The sequence below is a fragment of the Odontesthes bonariensis genome, chromosome 24, assembly GCF_027942865.1.
Source record: "Odontesthes bonariensis isolate fOdoBon6 chromosome 24, fOdoBon6.hap1, whole genome shotgun sequence".
In the NCBI taxonomy this organism is placed as follows: domain Eukaryota; kingdom Metazoa; phylum Chordata; class Actinopteri; order Atheriniformes; family Atherinopsidae; genus Odontesthes; species Odontesthes bonariensis.
In genome coordinates this window covers 23,059,710-23,085,582 of record NC_134529.1, presented here as the reverse complement: position 1 = coordinate 23,085,582, position 25,873 = coordinate 23,059,710, and the positions used below count along the sequence as shown (strand labels likewise).

The following is a 25,873-nucleotide window of genomic DNA, read 5'->3' as shown; positions in this document are numbered from 1 at the left end:
AGTGCATTTGAATGTATTGTAGCCTTTAGCTATGTAAGTTTAAATGACTAGTTCCTAATTCCAGCTTGTGTGATCAATATAGATTAAGTAAATGTGTGTAAGAAGCAGGGCAGTCGACATTAAGGCTTAGAGAGACGGCCTAGTTGCCTTTCGAACTAGACAAGCTGGGTTTCTACTTGTTAGCAAAGCAATTCTGAAGCGATCATCTAAAAAGCGGCAAAAAAAAAAGAAAAGTGAATTAGAAACATTTCTGTGAACTGGTTTGAAGCAAATGAACTAGGCTGCGTTGTTTCCAAAGGATGGTGGTATAAGCTTTGTTGCTAGTTGTTATAACTCAGTAGAAGAAATAGTTGTCCAAAACAAACTTTGTGAAGGAACAAACAACTACTGAGTTGGACATCCACATGAAGAAATGGAGAGAGCTTTTCTTGAGGAACCATTGTCATGTTCAATTTACTTCTTATTTACTTTTTTTAATATATATATTTAACCATTTCCATTCACCCTTTCCTTGGGTGTGTTCATACTTGAGAGATTTGATTTAATTCATACAAATCCTGGTGCTATACCTCTGTCAGTGAAGATCATTAAGAGATAAGAAATTAGTAACGCGAACCTTAGAACAGACCAAACAAGTGCACTGAAAAAATGGGTCTCGCTCTACTTCCTGACAAGGTCTGGTGTGGTCCAATGAAGAAGCAATGCGTCATGGACCGAAGACATGCAAACATCATTTCAAACGTTCCTCATTCTTCTAATCATTGGAGCTGTGGTGTTCATTACAGTTGGTGCAGGTGTTGGATCCAATGTTTCCTTGCAGCATGTCATCTTTTGTGTGTGTAACACAGAACTAATATAATTCAAAAGTTCTTCGTGACATCTCGGCTGGTAAAAATACCAACACGTGTAGCCCACTTGAATCCAAGGAGCGTATTTATCCCGACATTCAACAAAGTTTCCAAGTTCCGTGGCTAAAATGTGTGTCAGAGAAGCATTCCAATCAGATGAAAGAAATCAGAACGAAAGAAAACAATTGTACAGACAGCAAAGCAAACCAGTGCACTGTGCCGCAGGTGTGAGCACAACTTATTCACATTTTCCAAACCAAAGACTGCAATTGTAACATCGCACCAGCACATTTTCAGCAAAGACTTTTATCTGCTGGAAGTTTGGGAACCTTCTGACTGAAACGACCACTCTACCTCCAGAGCTACAGCCGCCCCTGTCTGCTGACCTTTTGTTGTGGACAACTGTAATTACATATTCTTTTGAATAGCAATGACAACTAATCGTGCTTTAACTTTTCAGGGCAGACAACACACACTGTGTTGCCGTGGATTGGGCTGTAGCCTGTGTCCACATTCCACCATGGAGTTCTTCTGAGATGACAGTAATTATTGAAATGGCTGTCTTCAATTAGGGATGTCTATACAGGATTAGGCTATAAATTTTTGTCTTTTATGTATTTTTCCATTTTTACTAAATTGTAGCTTATCTTGGCTTACGCTCACGACAAAAAAATATCAGCATCGCCTTCAGAGATGTAAATTTATAGATCGAGATGGGCTTTGTGGCTGACATCATGCAGTTGACTGAATTGCTGTTTGGAAGGGATATTTTGTTTCCAGTAATAATTCTCGGGGCTTTCCAGGTCAGTGTGCCGTGTATTATTCTCTCTCTTCTTGATATAGTGTTTTTGCTGGAAATTGCACCGCCAGGTTAGATGATAAATAAATAAAAAAATGAGGCACAGGAACTGTTTTTGAGAAATAATTCCGTTGTGTCACAGACCTGTTTGCCATCGTTTTAGCAGACATGTTGTCCTGGTCACTTGCCTGAGGCTGTCTCACCACCTCAGATGTGGCACGGTCGATCAATCTCGAGACATAACTCAAGTGTTTCTGCTCTACTTGCTCTGTAACTTTGTCTGCTGGGGGAAAAAAGAAAAAGATTTGACTCTTGTCAGGTGTTTCCCAGCTCCACTTAGTGTAATGGCTGAGTTGCTTGTTTGTTTTTGGTCTGTAGAAATTTGCCAAGAAAAGACACTGCATTGGTCCTTGCTTTTCCTCTGCCCTGTGGTCACAGCAGGGCAGACCAGCTGTCAGAGGAGTCAGGAGGGAGTGCGAGGGAAAACTGAGAGGGAGAGATTGTTGAGCTATGAGTGACCTGTTTGTTTTATTTCAGCAGGCATTTCCCTGTTTCACAGTGGGAAAATGTCCTCTTCTTCAACACTGGAGTTTGTGTAAAGTCATGGCGACCAGATGAGTTTAGCATGATGTTTGACCAATGTGGGTTGCAGACGGGCCAGAGGTGTCAGCTTGGCTGCTGATCAGTTTTCCTGCTCCGACAGAAACGCACTCTGCAGCAACTAAAAAGGGTGTCTGTATAGCACATTGTTTTGTTTTTTTGTCTTTTCCCAACCAAAAGAGCTACTGTTTATATCAGTCAAAAACTATGATGTATTATATACATCAGTGTTATCAGAAAATCTGGGATATCATTATAACCAATATGCTGACCTTGGTGAACTAGCAGCCAATCCAGGTCCTTGGCATGCTGGGATCATGTAAACCAGGAAGTGGCTGAATAGCTTTCCACAAATGAGGGAAATGCTGACTTTGTCAGCTTAGATGGAATCTGTGTAGCTTTGTTAGAGAACGTTGGCAACCCCTGCAGATTCCCCCCCCCCCCCCCCCAAGTCTCTCTCTTTCTTTTTTTTTTCCAGCAGGAACCATGACTACAGGTGCAACAACAGCTAACTTTATCATTCAGCCTCTCTGTGTCCGGTGTCATTTGCTGTAAAGAGGAACGGATGGTTTCTAACACTGTGATAAAGCTATTTAGAGCTGCATTGAGCCGGAGATATGGGAATGTTGTCGTTGTGTTTTTAGAGGGTTACCACACGACTATCACAAGTATCTTTGCATAAGCTTTGGTCAATTTAGGCTCACTTGAAAAAGTTTTGATTGTGCTCTCTGCCCATATGATTCGCATGCAGCAAAGGGTGTTGATGGATTTGGCTTATAAATGAAAACTGTTCATAGTAGTCAGTCAACACCAGTTGATTACAAATAATTTCAACCAGATGTAGGTGCTTCAATTTATAATTTTGACCCCTATTTACTGTATAAAATGAACTGATAGTTGCAATGGATAAAAGAGCCATATGTTGTCATATCTGTGCATACTTGCTGTTGTCCTGCATGTTCAATATATTAGTTGGATTCATCTATTTGGTTCCCCTTTCGCCCTCCACCTCTGTCAAATGCTTCGTGACCAAAATGTATGATAATATTTTTTATATTATTTTTTTGTGTTTCATACTATATATATATACTATATACTATAAAACGTCAAGTTGTCACTGTTTTGCTTGATACATCTTTTTGGATTTGATTGAAGTTGACCACTGTCATCTTTCTCACTCTTTCTCTCTACAGCCAAATCCTTCACCTCCAAAGTGAAGCAGATGCGCCTGCACAAGGAAGACTTTGAGATACTTAAGGTGATTGGACGAGGAGCATTCGGAGAGGTAATGTACCATCTGTTTTCTGCTCTCAATATGACCTTTCAGCAATCCATTACCATGCATGCAGTGTTTTCCACACTGAGACTGCATGCACCTGGTTGGGCTGTCCAGGTACCTAAACAGCTTCCTGAGTATATTTGGCAGCCTGTTTTTCCTTTTTTTTTTAAATTATTCTTTTTTAACTTATATCAATTCCAGTTGCTGCTCACCAACTTACCCCAGCACATCCTGTGTGGCCAGGTTGCTTTCGTGTCTGTCTACAGTGTCACTCACCTACCGCCTCATTGACTCCCCCTGGACAGAATGCAGCTCCACTGTCTTTCACTGCTGCTGGCAATTTAAGCTTCTACTGCTGCATCCTGGAGAGCCACTCCAAGCTGACTCTGCAGTAGCTTGTGAGCTAGTTAATGTGCTGCTAGTCCAAACACAGAGGCTGCAGGGCAGAACCAGGACTGTTGGCAGCTACAGTCAGAGTTAAAGTCTGTCTGCATGAAAAAAAGACTGATATGTTTGTCAGTAATTCATTTAGTATGAGGTTGGGAGTTCAAATATTTGCATTTGAGAACCTTATAGTCTTTATCATTTAAAAACCGGGAATGTAGGAACAACATCAATGTGCGTCTTCTCATGTACCCCTCCCCCAGTGCTGTCTTTCCTTTTTTGAAGAACCATATTTTGCAATTGGTTTCTTCCAAATGCAGCCTGCAGTGTGGATCCTTTAGTCTGCTCGTCTCTCTTGACAGAACACATCACAGAATCGTAAAATTCTTCTCTTAGGCAGAGATTTTAGGATGCATTCCCAGGACAATAACTGCCAGTAAAAGGTTATCGTGCACCGTCATGCCTTGATATCTGACTTACTAAAGGCAAGAGCGTTGCTGCATTTTATAGTGGATTGCTTTCTGTTGCGTTCCATCGGTGGTACGTAGTAATGGTCTGATACATGAGCGTGACTCTACTTGCTTTTTGTACAGAACTTTAAAATCTTTTTTTTCACAATGAATTTGGTTTAAATGAAAGTACCAGAGGAGACACAGATTCTGTGTGGATTTAAGTATTTAAAATGTTTTTCTGTTTACGTGTACCTGTAGAGAAGCTAAAAAACGCTTATGTCACTGGGTTTCAGGTAATGATGTCAAAGCTGGGGAATGCTGGAGGGACAGGTATAGCGTTCCATAGCCAAGAGTCTTGCATAATGTCAGTGTCCCACAAAAAAACCTTGCATCCTCGAGCTAACAGTTTTTACCTTAGAATTGTTTATTTGGTTCCAGCATTCACCATCATCTATGCTGGATGATTCCAAACATCACTCTCTAAAATTGATATCACACACTTGCACAAACCCGTTTGTGAATTCCCTTTAAAACACCTTGTTCGGAGGAGATTGATAGATAGAAACAAGGAAAGTGATAGATTGACGGATTAGAATAGATCCAACTCGCCAACTACAAAATAACGTGCTCATTTGAGCCTCTGCAGGGAGTGCTGGTACGTTCATCTGTGAGTCATTTGACTGTTTGCGTTTCAGGTTTGTGTTCAGCAATGTGACCCAATGTGCCTTGTTGTAACTTTCCAGTGTCCTTTTAATAAGCCAGCTGCTTGTACAAGTTTGGCTTGGTAGAAAAATTAAATTAAGTTGGGAGACATCACGATCTTCCCATGGCTCTACTACTTAATCACATCATAGAAATGTGTGTAAACGGAAACAGAAATGTACTGAAGCTGAATGAAAACCTTAGATTGAATGGTGTATTTGTGAGGAGAGTTAGATGACATGTTGGCTTCGGCATGAAGCTGCTGAATTTTTAATTTTTTTTGTCACACTTGTCCAAGATTCTGCGGTCTGAAAATGATCACAACCCTGACAAATCGGCTCTGACTTTTGCAAGTGGTGGCATTATTTGAATAGTTTGGGTTCTTTATAAATATTTTTTTTCTAATTCTTACAATCTCAGATGAACAACAACACTTGTACTTAAACAAATTTAATAAATCTAAGCCAAAATGTAGAAGCAGCGTGTGATAAACAAAGTCCACTCTTACAGCTGCCATAGGAATTAAGATGGTGAGCAGCAGCCAAGTGCTGCGAATCAATTACAGTTGATCAAGTGATCATCGGTAAGTGTGAGCACCCCTATAAAAGCAGAAGTTTTCTCACTTTGCTGGTCTGGATCATTCAGGTGTGTGTTAATGCAAGACTTGGTAAGGGCATTTTATGTTGTCCTTATTTTTAAAAGCTTAGAATTGAAAAAAGGGCGTACTCTCTATATCAGATGACTGTATCTAAGAAGAAGCTATACATCCCTACACATTTTGTTTAACCTTTATTTACAGACTATCGCATAGTGACACAGGGTCTCATTCTCAATAGAGACCTGTTTGCTCTGACCTTACAGATCTGTTCTAATTCTTTTATCAGCAGTCTTAACACAGATTCCAGTGTGTTTTTAAACACTGCTACAAAAGACCCTTGAAATGTGTTGAAAACTAAAGAAAACATTTACAGGGAAGATGTATTAACAGTAATCTGACTGTATTTCAGTCCAAACAAACCCAAAAATCTATGACGGTAATATGGATCGGCCCTGTGAGAAGCCGCATTAAGAAAACTCAAATAAATGGGGGTAACAGACAAAGAAAGAGGCGGACTGAGGAGAACGGTGTGTGAAGAAAAAATACTGGGAGTCAGAGAGGGAGTCGAGAAGGCTTGAGTGCAGGATGTTTTGATTTCATCGTCTTATTGTCAGCTACAGACAAGAGAGATGGTGCAGGTATGTGACGTTGTGGAGCTGGACTGATGAATGGACCAGTGTGTCCTGGTCTGCTGCCTGTGAGAGTGCTCCCATTAAGGCTCATTTACTTCGTATGCAACACAAATGGACTACATAGTGCTCAGTCTTGTTTTGTAAGTGGTTTAAGCTTGAGGTAAACAATGCTAAGGTCAAACCATCAGACACTGTTACGCATTTTTCAGCTGCTTGTCACATTGGATCACTCGTCAGCAGCTAAATAGCTGTAGTTGTTTTTCACATATAGCTGGTGTTTTTTTAAAAAAAAAAAAAAAATTAATTTTAAGTCTTAAAACAATACTTCACTTGTTGAATATTTTTGCGTCAGCCGCTTTGGTTTGTTTTGCGTTTGTTTCAAACTAATTTTTATATAAAAAAAAAAATAATAATAAAAAAAGGTTTGGTCGAAAGCTCTGATCCGGCGAATCGTCTGCAGCTGTGTGAGGAGGAAAACGCACGCAACACAAGAATTTCTCATTGAATGTAGACGGGAATTCTGAAGTAAACTCCGTCAGTGCTCTGAAAGTAGAGTCCTGACCAGCGACGAAGGAAGAAGTAAAGACAGAAACAGTTGAGGGCAGAGAGGAGAGATGGAGGAAAGGACAAAAACAGCCAGGCATTGCCAAGAACAGTACACTCCCCTTTCCTCCTGTCTTCCTCTTTCATTCCTCCTCTCCTCTGGTAAGGGATCACTGGGGGAAATCCAAACACTGCAGGAATGTTATCATTGTATTGCATTAGCAGCATTCCCCTGGTTAATTTAATAGACAACAGACCCCTCTGTTTCATAGAGCAACTGCGTTTGTTTCACTACTCTTCTCTGTGTTAGTGTTCATGTAAAAGAAATTCTCATGTTTATGATTCTTTTTGTCTCATCAATTAATGCATATTTGAGATCTTTACGAGTCTTTTCATTTGGTCAAAGAAGGCCAAAGTAAGAGTTTTTTTTTTTTGTTGTTGTTTGTTTGTTTTTCTTCAATGCGAGTAGGTATATTGGAAGAAATGACAAAGTAATGATAGAAACAAGCGAGCACTTTAGTTAAACGCATGCTTTGGCCGTCAACTCAAAGGGGTTTGTCACAGCAGTCTGTGCAGCTCCTTTTTTGGCAAAATATAAAACTAGAGCTGGGGAAGTTTGTTAGGGCTATGTTTAGCAATTAGCAGCGAAGGGAAAGTTGGCAGTTGTTCTCTTGTTAAGATGGTACAATAAGGTATTAAACAGTGTGAACTGAAAAACCGAGCAGTTGACAGGGTGAGAAAAGACGAAAAAGTGCAACTATAAAAGGAAACGCTGGTAGCTCACAATGTCAGCGTTTTTCACATCCACTAAAACTTATCGTTTAGCCTCGGAGATATTTCAGGCTCAGCCGTGCTGTTAGTTTGTCATGTTAAATCATTGAAATGTGGACTGTATTGACTGTAATGACCACACATTTGTGTGCATACTCTAAACAAACTGGATATACAGTTGTATGTGTCATGGTGCATTTAGGTCTCATTTATAAAATCATGAAGGGCATACAGCCGGACACACTGAAATGTAGTATTTGTCTTTAGTATTGTGGCAGGTCTAAGAATACCTGTCACAAAACTGCCCAGGTGTGTTACTGACATGAGAATGAGGTAGACGAGGAAGATTATTATTATTTTTTATTTTTTTTATTTTTTTTTATTTATGTATCAACTGGTGTATTTTATTGTAAGGTGGGCTTTAGTTTGTGATGGAATGCTCTCCGAGTCACTGACACAGACTTTCACAAAGCTGATTCTTTGTGATTTTTTTTTTAAAAGCAAGCACAACCTCTACGATCACTATCAGATGCCATCATATCTGCTTAAATCTCTCCACTTACTACTGATATGTGCACATTTACAAATCCTCTGCATCCGTGGAGAGTAGATTGTTCCAACATCTCCTTTTCCGACCACAGACTTGTCTAATAGAAAACATGACTCACATTTAAATGCCCATCAGTGCAAAGCTGTGTATGTGAAGAATGTGAGTGTGTCCTCATGTAATGTGTGTCTGTTGGCCATTTAGGTCAGCATGAAAGCTGTCTAGTGGCGTCTGCGGTGGCTTCCTGTCCATGCTCTTTCCTTCCCCCATGCTTGGCTCTGCTACTTCTTCTAACCTGTCTTCTGTTCTGACTCCTTTCTTGTCTTTCCTCCGGCCACTTTTTTTTTTCCACTTACCCTTTTTGTCACTGTTGAAATTATTCTTTAACTTCTTCTTTTACTCTTTGAAGTTACTCTCTAAACTCTCTTTTCCAGCATCACGGAATTGTTATATAGCAGCAGCACTTTTGCTTAGAATATGAACTACTTTCTCAAGCATCTCTCTGCATTCTTTTATTTTTTTCAATTTTTTTTAATTTATTTTTTGTGACAATGTTGTGATATTACAGATATTTTACGCTTGAGCAACTTTTGTCCTTTTCTAATACTTTTTATCTTCAGGACAAGATCGTAAATCTGAGCCTGTTTTTTTTTTTTTGTTTTGTTTTTTTGTTTTTATCATTTGGCATTATTTTCTCCCTGGCTTTTCTGTCAAATGTACGATTAAGCTGTTATCTTTCCTTGTTACAGGTCGCAGTAGTAAAAGTGAAAAACACTGACAAGGTATTCGCAATGAAGATCCTCAACAAGTGGGAGATGTTGAAGCGAGCAGAGGTTAGTATGACGGAGCCTTTCTTTTGCACCATCATCAACCCCGGTTAGAAGCAGCAGCAGCCTGCTGCCCCATTTTGGGAAAGTTTTCAAGAAAATAATGACTAGGAAGGAAGGGCGGTTCAGTCAAACAAACCATAAAAAAAAAAAAAATTAAATCACGTCGTCAAGAGAAACCACACCTTTAATTTATCCACACTCAAATCAGACTTTTGTTGTGAGACTGCAGAGCACGTCGGTGCCTGAGCTGCACGATCTGCCGATGCATGTTTTTCTCATCGACCTCTTCCTGACAGTCTGACATTCCTGTTGGTCCCCAGGGTCCCCGATCTTCATGCCTTATACGTCATAAGATAAAACTGCTCCCTGATGTTTGTGTGTGTAAATGCCTGGACATGGGAAACGGTGTAGACTAACAGATGTACATTAGACTGCAATCACTGTGCATCATTGGAAGATGATTTCTCCTCAGCCTAAGTGATTTCTTCTTCTCTGGTCGGAACATTTTGATTTAAAAAGTGCTTTTATGAAACATAATGTTCAGATGTGAAAACTGTCCTCATTACACATATCTTTATTTTGGTTTCAGTTTGCCTTGAGTTGAATTGTCACTTTACATCTGTCATTGTACAACTTTTGTAGTTACAGTACAGTTTATTTTAAGCATGCTTATTATATACCTGCACTCCTGTTTACATGAAGTTTATGAAAAGAGGTTATTACAGAACTCTTAAACTTCTTGGTCACTTAAGCTGGATTTGTTTTCTGTGCAGTCAGCATGTCGGATGCATAAAAGCATCAAATTCCGTATATAAGTGTGCATTCCTGTAGAAGATTGTGACCTTTGACATCACGTCGTTGCCATGCATACACTGAAGTGTAAAGTTTGCTGCATCTCTCTTCAGACGGCGTGTTTTCGTGAGGAGCGAGATGTGTTAGTAAATGGGGACTGTCAGTGGATCACCACTCTGCACTACGCCTTCCAGGACGACAACAATCTGGTAACATGGGAATCTCCTTCCTCCACACTCTGTGCATGATATATTAGAGCTGCAGAATATTGTGGGGAAAAATAACTAGAACAATCTTATCTAATAGGTTGATTTGGAAAGAATATTTCATTGTAGAATGATTCGCGGGATTTTGTAGGGAACTGAAATGTACAAGCTTTTCTCCATTGCACAGAAGTTGGCCTCTTCTTATGCGCAAACTGTAGCTTTTTTTTCCCTCAGCATTCTGTCAAACAAGGAAGGAAATAGGCAGCAGAAACACACAAATTTAGGGTAACAATTGGTAAACAAGAGCCTTTAGACTGGCGCATGGACATAAGATGGGCTCAACTGCCCAGGAGGGAGGCACAGGTGAGCACGACTTAGGGGCTGGGAGCACTTGTAATGCTTGTGTGATGACATCTGCCCAGTCTGCAGAAGGGGGCTTATTATATGTGCCTCTGGCTGTTTCTATTAATTACTGAGAGTTTGCCTCTTGATCAAAGATTAATTAGCTTAATGGTGCATTATCAGTGAATCTGGTGGAACAGAATTCTACATATTTGGAGGTTGTGGGCTCAGCTCAGTTCTGCTTAGTTCTTACATCGGGTAATGAGTCTGACGAGTACTCCAGCATCGCTTTGTTTCTCCTGGTGTGAAAGAAACGAGTCCTTTCAAAGAAAAACGACAAAATGCTGCACATTCAAGAGACCTGAAAACAGTGTAAATTACGTTTTATCCAACAGGCTTTTCTTGTAGCTTAGTCATGGAAAATGAGAATCATTGAAGTCTTCAGTTTTCACTTCAACTCGATTGAGTTTTATTTATATATTGGCAAATCAACAACCTCTCACTGTATATCTGGTATTTTCTGTACTGTCCATAGTAACAACTTTAGTATTTCGCTGTTAGTGGCTGGGACACTTGCTATTTGTCTTGTCAGTTCATTTATAGAGCAGAGTTCCACCTCCACACAATTGCTGTAAACTGCCAGAGGCAAACCAGCACATTCACTTCTCACCACAAAGCACAACACGAATTTGAATTGAAGGAAATTGGGCAACAGAAGTAAACAGGGCCAAGAAACCTTTCGTGAAAGACCAAAAGAATGAATTTGAAGTGGAGCAGAATTTGAGAGCCAAACTCTGTCTCACTTGGCTGCCGGAGGCAGTCGTTCTCTCTGTAACCTGACAGTTTGTCCTCTCTCCATGACCCTGAGTTCAAATGCCTGAACTGCTTGTCATTCCATTTCCCATATTCTCACAACAAATGCTGGACACTCCCCTGCACACACACCACTGTCCACCAGCCATTTATATTTAGACAAATCTTGAAGAGCAAAAGCATTTAGGTGCTTTCTTTGCCTCTGTTGTAAAGATATTGTCTGGAAAAAAAAAAAGGGGCAAAATGCAGTAGAAAGATTGTGGAGGGCGGGAGAAACCGGGCCTGGTATATTTATTTATTTTATTATGATTATTTTTTATTTCTTTTGTGAATTTGTTGTAGTTTGTCTTTTTCAATGTTTTTTTGTTGTTGTTTTGAAATGGTTCTTTGTATTTCCTGCACCCTTTGTCATTAAGTTTTTTTTTTTTGACACTTTGTCTGCAGTATCTGGTCATGGACTACTATGTGGGTGGTGACCTGCTAACTCTGCTCAGTAAGTTTGAGGACCGCTTGCCAGAGGAGATGGCCAGGTTCTACCTAGCTGAAATGGTGCTGGCCATCGACTCCGTTCACCAGCTCCACTATGTCCACAGGTGAGGCCCTGGAATGTCGTGTGTGTGCTTTTTAGGAGAATCAGTGTGACTTAAATAATTTTTTGGTGAGAAGCTGACTGAGCAATAAATCCCGATGATGGATGTTTAGTGTATTTACACTATTCCTGCAGCATGGGAAGTATTCCAGCTGTGGGGAGCCCCAGCAGCTAAATGAAAATAAATTAAAAAAGTGGGAGCGCATGCACATGTTTTTCCTCAGTCATCACTGAAGATGGTTAATAGATCTGAGTTATTATTCAGTGTATTAGGTTATTTACGCGTTTTAGAGGCAGTATGTCAGCACTCTGAGAAATGATGATCGCAGACAACTTGCAATTGTTAAAGAAATTCTCGTTATCCTTCCTTCAATATCCAGCACTGATGAAACGGTGTATTACAAATATACAAGTGGTTATATTCATTGCGATCCCAATACCAATGTATTAAACCACAGGGTGAAAACCTGTACACAATGGTGTAAAAGTGGTGCCAAATCAACAGGGAATGATAATTTTGTCAGCAATGCAACACCTTGCCAGAGCTTTGTCTTCGTCCGATGCTTAACTTTGATCACCATAGCATTGTTTATTGCCACAGTAGGAAGCTGTTTTGAGTGAAAAGACTAAAATTTCACATTTGTGCCTGTTCAGCTGTAAATGTCAGACATAGTTGGAGGACCTTTTCACAGAGTCCTATTCAAGGTGGGACTGATGAGCCTTCATTGCAGGTCAGCGTCCTGTGTGTAAGTATGGAAGCGGAGTAGGTGTTGCAGCTTATATGCTGCTGATAACTTCTCTGAGCTGGCAACACAGGTAGCAACAGGGTCTAAACAGTCTGTGTCCCTCAGCCAATTCCACGAAGCTGACGAGCACACGCTGATGTGGCGCTGACTCGATCTATTTATTCTGTGAATGACCAAAAAAGAAACGGTAATGGCTTGAAAAGGTTGTCGTTTTTGCGGCAAAGAGGTGCGACTAATGTAGGAAAAGGACTTGAGACTAGATGGTGGAGTGGCGCATTCAAAGTTGAGTACCAAATCTTTGCCTCACAAGTTTGTAGTGAATAAAACAAAGTTACAAGATACTTTTAAAGATTGAAGGAATAGGGCACAAAAAAGACTGTGGTTCTTTAACCTTTAGCAGTGTTTCTATTTATTTTCTTTTTCTTTTATTAACATATACTGTGTGGTTTTCTCAAATATAAAGCTGTAACCTGAAAAGTAGTAACTGTAGCTGTCAGGTGAATTCAGTAAATCTGAGACGATTATTTTCCCCTCTGAGATGTAATGGAATTGAACAGTAGTGTTTCTCAAGCTTAAACAAGTTGCGCGGTATTTCGCAATTTGAGCATCTGCAAATCCTCGAGGATCTGCTGGTGTCCAAATGACACAGATTTCATCAGATGTGTTCTTTAGGCTCAGTGTGGGCAGCACTAAACCCACCAATTTTCTGAGTCCATCATGTTATAAGGGCTACAACTGTGCACTCGCTAGAAACCTGTTGTTGAAGAGATGCTGGATGAAGAGATTTGTTGCTATCTGCATCTGTACCGTTCACAGAACAATATAAAGACAGTGTGGAATAATATGTTAAAGGGAATTTGTTCACATTTTAGGTAATATTGATCTGTTAGATAGAATTCCAGAATTAGAATTACAATTCTGGCTTTAGCTCTCATGTTAGTTGTTATTGGTTTTCTTCTATTGAAGGCCCTTTCCTGTCTCAAGGTGGCTCGTAACCAAACTACCTAAAAGTACATTGTTCCCAGGGCACAGCATGGGAAACTGTTTTCTTCGCTGACGTAGATGCCAGAATAATTTTTTCAGCCAACTGAAGATGCCCTTGGGAGCAGGATACAAGGCTTTTTTCAGGCAGGAAGTAGTCACATTGGCATGTTAACATAATTACAACGTCGCTGTTGCCGAGGGGCTCGTCACAGCGCAAGGAGCGAGAGAATGATGGATAGACAGAGGAAAAGATGTGATATAATTGGGAAAGAAGGGAGGGTCAGAGAAAGGCTAAGATAAAGCCAGGCGGCTTGGTATTTTGGGTGTGTCTGTAGTTACTCAGATCTGTAATACACCACTGCAAAGTCAGACATATATACACACACTGGGTGACAACGACTGAGTCAGTGATATGTATATATAAATGTATGTAAAGGGCAGGAGTGAAAGAGACTAGAGTGGGGAGCCACTAATTACATGGTGTTATCTGGGGGCTGTGGGTGGGGGTTGGTGGTGGCAGCAACGACAGAAGTGGATGGAAAGGAAAAAGGGGTGGGGTGGAGGGGACGGCACTGTTTCTCTTTTGGTCCCCTTGTGGACGCTTTGGGACAGTAATGATGGGTTTAGGAGGTGTGTGGGTGGGGTTGTGGTGCTGTTACCTCCCCCCTCTTGTACCAACCCCCCCCAACCCCTCCTGTGCTCTCACTTACACACACTCTGGTGGGAGATTTTTTTTTTTTTTTTTTTTTTTTCTGCTTGCTTTGTGGAGGGTGGAGACAGCCGGGCAGGTCCCCTGAGGAGGGTGTGTTCTGCTGGCTAGTCCTGTCTGATGAGCTTGTGTTATTTGCGTGCGTGTACATCATGTGTTTATCACAGCGATAGTTTTCATGTGTGAGTTTACTATGTTTTCCATTCTAATGAATCGGCTAAAGGGCAATTATGTATTTACCCTGTAATTTAAAGGCTTTATTGTCGGACAAACAAAAAAAAAAATATCCAAACTCTATTAATCTGTGACATCCACTTGCACCCAGCACACATAAGTGGGCTACTATTTGGCTATTTAAATGGGAATGTCGTAGTTGTATAGCAGGGCTCAGTGAGAAACTTTGATGCCAGCACATCAGGAGAAATGTGGGGTCGAACTTTCTGCAGGAGCCATTGAAACCGCAAACGCTCGCAGACTGTCTTGTCTTGTCCTCCTCCGTCTTTTCTGATACAGTTAAACAAATGTTTGCCGTTCTCTAGATTTAAATGTCATCTGCGAATTGGCAGCAATGGCCTCCATTTCAGAATTATACACGTGTCTCCATCTTTTTTCCCATGTGGTGTCACAAATATTTCTGATGTTGCTGCTACAAATGATGCTGTTTCATGCTGTGGCGCTCGCATGCAAGTCAGATGCAGGGCACTTGAAATTAGAAATGTGAACTTCCCAATCGGATCCGTATTGAACCAGAATTGAACAATGTGGCTGATAAGCCTGTGTTGTTCCAGCCTGGTTTTCTTGAACTGACCAAAATGCCGGCCCATTGAAAATTAATTCTTTCAGTCCTGTTGACACTGATGAAGTTGAAAAGAGGCCAGATGAAAGAAATGAGGAGTAAAGAGCTTCGAGGTCAACCTTCTGTCCCCTTCAGCTGAGTCCCAAGAGAGGCAGCGTGTGTTCATCAGATGCAAATGGAGATTGTGTGTGTGTGTGTGTGTGTGTGTGTGTGTGTGTGTGTGTTTTTGTGTGCGTTCGTTCATTTATTCAGTGGTCAGTGATCTGCGTGACCTCCCAGAGGACCCTGACAAATGTTTCAATGGGCCTAGTCAGCATGGCTTTGTGTTGCCTAGCGCCACATCTGTCTGCCCTGAGAGTGCGTGTGCGCATGTGTGAGAGGGACAAAAAGATTCTGATGGGAGAAGGGCTGGTGGAGAAGAGCGGCAGCGTGTGTTTGTGTGAGGCTATAAAGATGCAGAGATTTGTTGTGATGATTGAGCGTGGGGACATACTGTCAATATGAAAATACTCCTCTGTACTGATAACTTAAAGTGTGACATCTGCTTTGAGTGGATTGACTGTTGAATGATTGTTTATGTGTGTGCTTATGTGTGCCCTATTGATTGCAGCCTTTGTGTGTTTTCCTATTGATCAGGGCCATGTGTTTCCTCCGAGCTCATTGATCATACTTAATCATTGTTTGTCAAAGAGCTTCAGTCACATTAGCTGCATTTACATGGACCCTGGTTTTCACTAATAATGATGATAATAGCCCAGTGACAGAAACATTGGGGGGGGTTGTCATCTCCTCTGGGGCTATATGACTCTCTATTAACATGCATAATTTCATCAACAACTGCTGAAACATTGAAAAATATTCAATTCTCTCCCACCAATATTTGCCTTTGACTCTAATCCATCAGAAGCTGCTCTCTGATATGGAGCATTCTTGGGAATTGTACTTGCCACCTATTTACCAACCGCAGGAAAAGGATATGCTGATTAATTAGAAAGAAGAACAGAGTTGGAAATATTGATTTCTTGCCACCTTCTATAGATGAAATGGAATTTTGGCAATACATTTCCCCTCTGTTTTTATTTTCCCCAGGTAAGCAGATCTGATTAAATGCATTGAACTTATTTGATAAGTTCAATGCATTTAATCTAAATGCTCTAAACAGAATGATTTCAATCAGACTGAGAAAATATTTGTCCGTGTAACCACAGCTATTTTTATCGACATCCTCTAAAGCATTTTACATGCGTTTTGTTGTTCACTCATACAACGCTTCTTACATATGCACTCTATATAGGGTATGTAGTGCTTTTTCTCTGTGGGGTCAATGTGGGGTTCAGTGTCTTACCAAGGACACATGGATGCACTGTGGATCAAACCACGACCTTCCAGTTGGAGAGCAACCACTCTAACAGTTGAGCCACAGCTGCCCTGAATTGGTTACTCCAAATATCAGAGGTCTTCAGCCTGAGGTGGGGGGAGGTGGGTTTGTGTGTCTGTTTGTCACACAGGCCGCAGGTCTTTGAACCATTAGCCAACAACGCTTCATTAGAGCCATGTGGACATGCCTCGTCTTTGCAGTTTCCACCGTCGCTGCTGGTCTCACGTTGTGTGTGTGTGTGTGTGTGTGTGTGTGTGTTTGTTGTGGGATGGCGTCCAGATGGCCCTCACAGATGGATGCTGTGGTCTTAGTAGAGATTACCTTCCTCTATTCCCGTCTCTGCGATGCTCCTTAAGACCGCAGGATCCCTGTGACACAGTAGCCCAGTTAGATGTGCTAAGTTGCCTAGCCCAACATTAGCCTGACATTACCTTCAGTTTTGGTTTGTCCAGAAGTGGAAGGCTAAAAGTGAGTCAGTTCTTGCTCTGTAAACCTCTCTTTGTTTGATTAGGTGCGTTTGTGTCTGGTTTTAACCATCAGTAGGTTCATCAAATTGGACAGAATGACAGATTCTTCAGTGAGCAAAAAAAGTGCAGCTGATTTTTGAGGGTGGTAGTCATGTATAGTTGCTTAAAAGAGGAAGACCGTGACATGAGCAGACAGGGGCTTTGCTGAGTACTAAGTGGTTTATCAGTAGCAGAATCCCCCATCCCTTTACCCCCACCACACACATACAGCAAGGCAAGGGTCAGCACATGCTCTTTGCTCTTTGGCACACCAGAAGTCTCTGGAGCAGATTAAGGCCCTCCAGCAATGGAAGCACCTGTGCATGAACATACACACACCCTGCCACAGATCCACGTGCTGGCAGTCTAGTCCAAGTCTTACGGGTGTCATTCATGATTTGTGAGGCCTGCACTTCCCATCAACCTGATCCAGATTCAGTGTGCATGGGGCTTGGGCCTGTCAGTGTACAGGATATCCACATTAGTGAGGAGACACTACTAGAGCGACAAATACTAACGTTAAACCTACACAATGATGTTGTAAAAGTTTGAATAGTTGATGATGGTTTACTCCTCTGTGATTTATTTAGTTACTTATTTTAAGCTTTTTGTCCAACGGACTTTGATTGCTGGAGTCCAGGATTCAGCCACTGATGTTGTTTCCATAAAGCAAAAAAAAAAAAAAAAAAAAAAAAAAGACTCAAAACATTCTGGTTGTTGCACTTTAGATTTATAAGGCAATGTTTGTACATTCTTCTCGTGATCTTGCCCAGATTCGTCTTCTCTGACTCGATCCTTACGTTACACCAAGGTTCCTAGTTGTTAGAATGTCAGCGTGTTCCTGTATATAGTTGGCCATAAAATCACAAAGTCATTATGATTCAGCAAAGTACATTGTGAGAGAACAATGTGGTTTTCAAACTCTAAAGCACTATAGTCTATGAAAGTAATCCTGCAAAGTAAGATTACAGATCTGTAGACGAGCAGAATGTGCACTCTTTACATTCTGACCGTTCAGTATAATTCCTTTCAGGTTTTTTTTTGTACGTTTCTGACTGCCGGTGTAAAGTTACTCCAAACTTGTGGTTTCCATCTAAAATTCAGTATCGGCTTTGGGGATTGATGTCCAATCTGGACCTCATCTGTGAGCAGTCAAGGGTTTAAAGAAAACTTGTTACTAACATATGATGCAAATGCTGTTTTGGTGAAAGTGTCAATTTATATAAATGTTTGAAGCCTGACATTAACGTGTCTCTACAAGTCACATGAGTGCACATATTCCTTTAATCCATGGTTTTATAGGCTGGGGATTTAGTGGTATCTCCTAAGAGCACCGATAGCTGGCCCTCCCCCTGCTCCATCCCCATGAGATGAGACTATTAACACTACTGGAGGTTGACAGGGGCTTCACATGTGGCTTTGAAGAGACCTCTGGCTTTAAAAGCTCCTTTGATGTTTCTGTCTTCGGGCTATTTCTGTGTATTCACTCCTACAACGTAAAAAAATAAAAATACACAGCATGGCGATAGTCTTATGTCTTTGGCACATTTTGATCATTAAAAAAACATTTTTTTAAAGATGCGTGTTGAACTTTTAGAAGCTTTAACCTATTACTTCCTAAAGTTCTAACTTTTACAATCAACCATTGAATAACCCAAAGGTACGAGTTGTTACTGTTTTATTTTGCATATGCCGATCCTCAGCTCATTAGTATCAGTATTAGTTACATTACGGTCATTTTGCAGACACTTTTAACCAAAGCGACTTACAATAAGTGCGTTCAACATCGGTAGGCAAAAGAACTTGCTGTTGCTGCACATGAGTTGGGAACAGGAAGTGTTGGGTGTATGTGATTGTGTTCAACATCAGGTTTATTATTTTAAGCCGAGCCGTGCTCACATCATTGCGCAGAAATAGCACTGGCTCAGTTTAGAGGCATGTTACATCCAGGATGTGAGATTTAGCCAAGCTTGTGTGGCAGCATCCCCTTTATCTGGTGACATTTGGGTTTAGCTGTATACATTGTACCCATGTATGCTTTTTTTTTTTTTAAAACTCCCCTTTAAGGTTTTCTCTCTCTCTCTCTCTCTTTCTTTCTTTCTTTCTTTCTTTCTTTCTTTCTTTCTTTCTTTCTTTCTTTCATTTTTTTAAATAAATGTTACAATACCAGGTGCATTGAGGCGTGTTATAGTTGGGTGTGCTGATAAGAAGACCTCAGACATAGAGCCTGACAGAGGTCTGCTCTCAAGGGGAATCACTGGAATGGTCAGACAAGGACAGAGTCTATATTTAGTCATAATGGTGGAATGCAATTATGTCTCTGTTTCATACCAGTCCGAGCCAGTGATAACTGAGATTGTCAAACGTTAATCCGATAAATTAGGATTTAAAAACGACACACATTACCTGTAGTTCAAAGCAAGCCACCTGTCAGTGACCCCCTGTGATTGTTGTGCTCCTCATTCCTTGGAAGACAAATTCCTCATGCATAGGTTGTGGAAAGCTAGAATTTTATGTCACCATCATTTTGGAAAATCAACTTTTTACGTGAAGAAATGAAGAAACGAGGGGTGTCTAAAGACTTTTGCACATAACTGTACTCAGTACTTGTTTCAAAATTTGTTCTAGCTAAAATGCCACTTTTAATTCACTTTTGACTGAAGAGCGGCTTGTTCCTCTGCGACAGCTGACTGATTATCTTCTGACCAAGCAGTAAACAAGTTAATCGATGAAATAACTACCAGATTAAAGGAATATACAAGATGATCTGCTTGTGGTTTTTACGTCTTCCAGCCCCTTATTATATATAATAATTATATTGTATATAAAATTATTTCTGAAAATGAATCAATATCAACATTTTCATTGTTCAAAAAACACCTGATTTTTAAAAAAGATTTTTAATTAGCAAAGATTTGAAACACTGTTTGGTTTCTGTTATGCACTTTTGTAACTATTTTTTTGTGTGTAAATTGTTTATTTCTTGTCTTATTTTTTAATAATTTTTGTGTCAATATTTAATTTTGACACTGTAAAGATAACTTTAGTTGCTTATATTGGGGAGGCATCTTTATAAGCAGAGAAAGTAGCCAAAAAGTAAACAAACCAAAAAAATACTCTGGCTGTAAGTAACAATTAAATCTGCTGAATAGAATCAAGCCACGGTGTTTATCTGTAATATAACACATCATCAGCAGTAGTAATGCAGAACAGATGCAGGGTGAGAAGACGATCCCCAGTGACCACCATGAGCACATCTGTAAAAGAATGTGTTATGTGGAACACCGTCCTCCTCCTCCCCCTCCCCTTCCTCCACTATTCAATCAGATATTGTGTGAAAAAGAATAAGGAGTACGTCTGCTTAAGGACACGAGGTCTTTTTTTGGCGAGTGGGAGTATATTTGTGTGCTGCATATTTTCTCAAACAGATTGCATGTTTGTGTTTTCAAGCTGTGCCCTACAGACACACACACACACACACACACACACACACACACACACACACACACACTATGTACAGCAAATTCCCACAACACAGGCCCAACTATTTTCTTTGTTTTTCCTTTCTTGTGGTCAGTTTAGAGTTGTCACGCTGCTGATAAATGGGCCAAAGGAAATTGCACTTAATTTAATCACAAATATATCTGAATTAGCATTCACGAGGTTCACAAGCAAATGAACGCAGTCAAATTTCCCCAAGTCATGTAACTTAATTTGATGATATCTGATTAGAGGTCACCGGAATATGAGATGTCTCATAGGTTGTTTTAATTGGATGGATGTCTCGGTTTCTACATCTTCTTCAGGAATCGGTTGCTCAGTTCGACTCCCTTTGTCCACCCCCCTCATCTTTTTCCTTCCCTCTCCTTTCAGGGACATTAAGCCTGACAACATTCTGCTGGATATGAACGGCCACATCCGCCTGGCTGACTTCGGCTCCTGCCTCAAACTCATGGAGGATGGGACTGTAAGTTTTTACCACACCGCTGCTGTTGCTCCCTCTGGTCCAAAGCAAACATACCAGAGTTTTACTAACCCCTTTGTCAACCCCTGGGGGTCTCCCAGGAGGAGTGTGTGGTTCAGCTGCTTGGCTGTGCCTGCAGGTTGTGCCTCCTGATGTTGCGTAAAAGAAAAACGACAGGATGAAATGCCAGATCAAAGAAAGTCTCAAAGGTTAAAAATGGGGTTATGTGACATGTCAAAAAAATTGACTAAACTGATACAGGAAAAATGACTAGAGTTTCATCTGTATGTACATGTAGGCAACTTCCAGAAAAAGAAATTTGATGCCTTTATGATGGATAGATTCCAACATCTGCTTTTCTCTTCAACTGTCAAACTTTTGGCATTTAATTAGGACAGTGATGTTAAAAGAATATATTTTCATGAAATGGAACTTCATGTATAACTCAGGATTCAGCATTGAATTACACAAAAAGGCTTTCAAATGAATTAAACATAAACCCTAAAAACAGTGCAGATGAGGAGAATTCAACCTGTAAAAGAGGTTTGAAAAATATGTTCTTGATAGAGGTATTTATCTTTGGTGTTTCAAAGACTTCAGCCAGTTTCTCACCATTGTCCCTCTTATTACTGTAAGAATGCAGGCTGAGTTAACAGTTTTCTGCTTGTTTGTGTGAGTCTGAGAGTGTTCCACATGGTGAATTATGTGGATTTTTGGGGATCATTTGTGGCTTTTATTCTGTTCCACGGCTAGGTCCAATCCTCAGTGGCAGTAGGAACTCCAGATTACATTTCCCCAGAGATCCTCCAGGCTATGGAAGATGGGAAAGGCAAGTATGGACCCGAGTGCGACTGGTGGTCACTTGGCGTCTGCATGTATGAAATGCTCTATGGCGAGACTCCATTCTATGCAGAATCCCTGGTGGAAACTTATGGGAAGATCATGAACCACAAGGTGAGGTTGCAGCAACAATATCGGCAAGAGAACTGCTCAGCTTTTATCCGTTGTAACACGCGTTCAAACCCCCGCTATCTGTTGAATATTTTACACAGGAGCGATTCCAGTTCCCACAGCAGATAACAGACGTGTCAGAGGATGCGAAGGATCTGATTCGCCGGCTCATTTGCAGTCGAGAGCACAGACTGGGCCAAAACGGCATTGAGGACTTCAAGCAACACCCCTTTTTCACCGGTAAAGATGATCTCATCTGTACAGATGTTTCAGTGTCTTCTGTGATAAGATGTTTCTGGTAACCCAAAACAATCTAAACAAAAAACATATTTAATGTTTTTTCTCCATCTTTTTCCTGTGTGTGTGTGTTTTTTTTTTTGTCATGTTTGTCTTCATGACCCTAAAAGTAATTGAAAAAAGAAAAAGTATTACTATTTGTATGCTAATTGTATCAACTTGCATTCCACCTGTGTTTAGGTATTGACTGGGACAACATTCGTTTATGTGAAGCCCCATACATCCCAGAAGTGAGCAGTCCTACGGATACCTCCAACTTTGATGTGGATGATGACTGTCTAAAGAACTCGGTAATGGATTTTTTTAACTGGCTTACATGCTTTCATGTCTTAATATAAATTTTTTTTGGCCTGAGAAATATTACAAGACTACCCAGCAAACAGAGCTCATCAAAAATTGATAGAAAAACACTTGATTGACAATTTTATTCTTAAAGACTTACGTTTTCCTCATCTGCAGTTCAGCCACAGTCTGCTGGTACTGATTATTAATGTTGGTACTGTGCTTAACTGGTTGTGATGATATATTGCTTATGATATGATACATTTACAACCAACGTTTGTTTTTGCAATGGGGGAGGGCGGTGCCTTCAATGACAAGTCCCAAATCAATATTTTCATCTTCCGAATGAATAAAGAAACACTTAGAAGTTGTATTTTGTAAAGTATTGTCTTTTTTTTATATCGTGCCTTTTAGGTGAGTCTGACTACAGCTGTGTTTAGATTTCCTTAATAACAGTTTCTATTACATTGTAAATGGGACTTCCTTTTTGTGTCTATTTATTTATTTATTTTTAAATCCTTTTCAGGAGACTATGCCACCTCCCTCTCACACTGCCTTCTCTGGCCACCACCTGCCCTTTGTGGGTTTCACCTATACAAGTAAATGGTATGTGTCACCAAGGAAACCAATAAATAGATGACTCATCCCCGCCCCGCTGCCTAATTTAGACTTGGGCTTTTGCTGTGTGTCAATTTCCAAAAGTCTTTCGTCGCACTTCGCATTATTTTGTCTGTGATTGTAACTGGTTGGAATGAAATGGAGGCAGCAGTTTCTGCCAGTTATCTTCCAGTTCTCAAAAGTAAAAATGTAAAGATGTTTAAGAGTAGAGGTTAACAATAGCAGCCTTCCAATTGTGCCTTCATTTGGAATTAGTCATTTTAACAGCTCACTGTGCAGCGTTCCTGTCACTCCATCTAAAAAAGTGCAGAAGCACTGAATTATCTTCCCTCCCTAATAAGGTGATGTTCATGATGTGCTGTAGATACTCACACTGTAGTGCTGCTCGTGAGAAAGCAACAAACCCACCAGTTTCTTCCTTATCTCTGCAAGGCTCAGTGATAATGGTGTTTTCTTTTTTCTTTCTTTCTTCTTTCTTCCCTCCCTCGCCACTTTGCCTCCCTCTTTCTCTCCGTCTCGCACTCCCATCTCCCTCTCTTCTCCTCCTTCTTGACTCAACAGCTTCTCATCTTTCAACTCATCTTTATCTCTTTCGTCCACTTCTCTTTCCTGTTTGCCCTATCCCGCTCTCTCTCTGTCATTTCCTTTTGGTTTCTTTTTCTCTTTTCTTTCACGTTTAACACCATTCTGCCCTTTTTTTTTTTTTTTTTTTTTTCTTCCACCTCTACGAATGATCATCCCAAACCGGTCTTATCTGTATTTATTACTGCTTTACATTTTTTCACTGATTTCATGCCTTCCACATTTTTATCTTTTGCACCTAACTTTGTCCCTTTGCCTTTCCCATGTAGTACCCTATCTGATCGAGGTTGCCTGCGACAGCTCGCAGTGCAGCCGGGTAAAGCTGGGCAGGACCAGCTGGACCTGGATGTCAAACGCAGCCTAGAGGACAGCCTGGCCACCGAGGCCTATGAGAGGAGAATACGTCGTCTGGAGCAGGAGAAAATAGAGCTGAGCCGCAAGCTGCAAGGTTAGGTTGAAGAAATGGCGCATCAGGTTGTGTAAATGTGCACAACCGCATCGTAAACTGAAGCTGAGAGAGGAGACATTGACACAGTTATTGCGGTCTAGTTTTCTCGAAACGCACACATTGATATATTTGGTACTTAGGAAAGGTTCACATACATGCACAGATGGCATTTGCTAACATACACATAATCACAGGCACATTATTTTTTACACTTATAAACCTTGTTTTCCTTGACTCACATTCGAGCTTGAATTGTTTTTAAAAAAAAAAAAAAAAGAAGAAGAAGAAGAACACAAAGAAAAACACAAATATTTAACCGTTGCAGAGTCGACTCAGGCGGTGCAGGCGCTGCAGCACCCGACAGGTGAGGGGCCACTCGGCACTAACAAGGAGGTAGAGATCAGGAGCCTGAAGAGCGAGATCGACATCCTCAAGAAGCAAATCGCCGGTTAGTATTCTCTTTTCTTTTTTTTAAATATTGGATATTTAACAATGGAGGAAAGTAAAAACACACCTGTTTTTAAATTTCCTCCCACATGTCAGTATTTTCATAGAAATCTGTAACTTAGTGTGCATAATTGTGCGTGTCAGACTCGGGCCAGCTGGAGAAGCAGCTGGAGGACGTGACGTCTGCTCGGAGGGACTTGGAGGATTCATCTAAACAGATCAAGAATCTGGAGAAACAGATGAGGGCCCTTGCGCAGGAGCGGGACGACCTACAAAAGGTAGAACCACTGTCGTTTCCAACTGTGGATGAATTTTTTTCTCCTTTTATGTTTTATTAGTTTGTGCTGGAAATATTAGCTATAGTAAAAAAGCAAAAAGCAAGTTTCCTTTGTAAAATGTTTTCTCATTTTTACTTAGTCAGACATAAACTAAGAAACAGCGTGGACATGTATGAATATTACTCTGAGTATCTTAAAAGTGCCCGTGAGTGATGGGGATTCAACTGAATATTAAAGGTACTCGATGGACAATCATCTGAGATTAGTCCAACACAAGTTCATTCAAGCTGACAACATCAGAAACCTGCATGTAGTTTGTAATTTTTCTAAGCTTTTTTTTTTTTTTTTTTTTTTTTTTTTGGGGTGAAATGGAAAACGTCATATACAAATATAAGTCCATAAGACATACGAGGAAAGTCAGCCATCAGTGCCATGGCTGAGGATATCTGCTTTAAAACTACAGAGCACCTCTCAAAGTCTCAGAAAGGAAAGGTCAGACAGTGCCAACCAATTCTGAGTACTTTCAGGGTTTAGGCTGTACAGCTAATTTGCATGCTGAATTGTTGAAAGCATGGAAACAGAATTCAATGCCATTATAATACTTCCATGTGCTTACTTACCTTGTATGATGTCTTTGGCTTTCTTGAGAATACAGTCATAACATATTGGATAAATATTGGATTAAATTGTATGGCTGAATTAAACCAATATTAGAATTGGCCATTGCTTTGCAGAGACAGGGGAAGGCTGATTAGCATATGCATAGATTAATTTACAGCACGAAGAACAAGAGTTAGTCATATCCTGTGCAATTTTAAAGGCATGAGACATGGAGGCACACAGATGAATTTTTAGAGGATTTATAAATGCGGAAGCTGGACTTTTAAATGTGTCAGAGGAGATCTGAAATGATTATTTTCTCCGTCTCTGTTCTGTTCTGTTCTGTTCAGGATGTTGTGGACACCAGTGAGAAGCTAAAGTCTCAGTCAAAGGAGCTGAAGGAAGCCCACGGCCAGAGAAAACTGGCCATGCAAGAGTTTTCTGAGCTCAACGAGAGACTCACAGACCTCAGGTAGAATCCCTCTTCTTCACCATTTCTGAAATTCGAGACCCCTGTTTATCCATTTTACTTCAGTCAAGCCTTGGTTGGTGTATTGGTG

The 25,873-nt window shown here is 40.5% G+C and overlaps 1 protein-coding gene across 5 annotated transcripts in view; it reads left to right on the top strand.

Moving 5' to 3' along the window:
- Positions 1 to 25,873, top strand: part of cdc42bpab (CDC42 binding protein kinase alpha (DMPK-like) b) — a 76,453-nt gene that overhangs the window by 26,994 nt on the left and 23,586 nt on the right. For all 5 annotated transcript variants that reach the window (XM_075458746.1, XM_075458745.1, XM_075458744.1 and 2 more), the window contains exons 2-14: positions 3,441 to 3,532; positions 8,905 to 8,988; positions 9,891 to 9,986; positions 11,583 to 11,731; positions 20,720 to 20,813; positions 21,564 to 21,764; positions 21,863 to 22,001; positions 22,239 to 22,348; positions 22,867 to 22,946; positions 23,810 to 23,988; positions 24,314 to 24,436; positions 24,580 to 24,713; positions 25,664 to 25,785. In XM_075458746.1, coding sequence (XP_075314861.1) covers positions 3,441 to 3,532; positions 8,905 to 8,988; positions 9,891 to 9,986; positions 11,583 to 11,731; positions 20,720 to 20,813; positions 21,564 to 21,764; positions 21,863 to 22,001; positions 22,239 to 22,348; positions 22,867 to 22,946; positions 23,810 to 23,988; positions 24,314 to 24,436; positions 24,580 to 24,713; positions 25,664 to 25,785 — 1,603 coding nt within the window. The remainder of the gene's footprint in view (positions 1 to 3,440; positions 3,533 to 8,904; positions 8,989 to 9,890; positions 9,987 to 11,582; positions 11,732 to 20,719; positions 20,814 to 21,563; positions 21,765 to 21,862; positions 22,002 to 22,238; positions 22,349 to 22,866; positions 22,947 to 23,809; positions 23,989 to 24,313; positions 24,437 to 24,579; positions 24,714 to 25,663; positions 25,786 to 25,873) is intronic.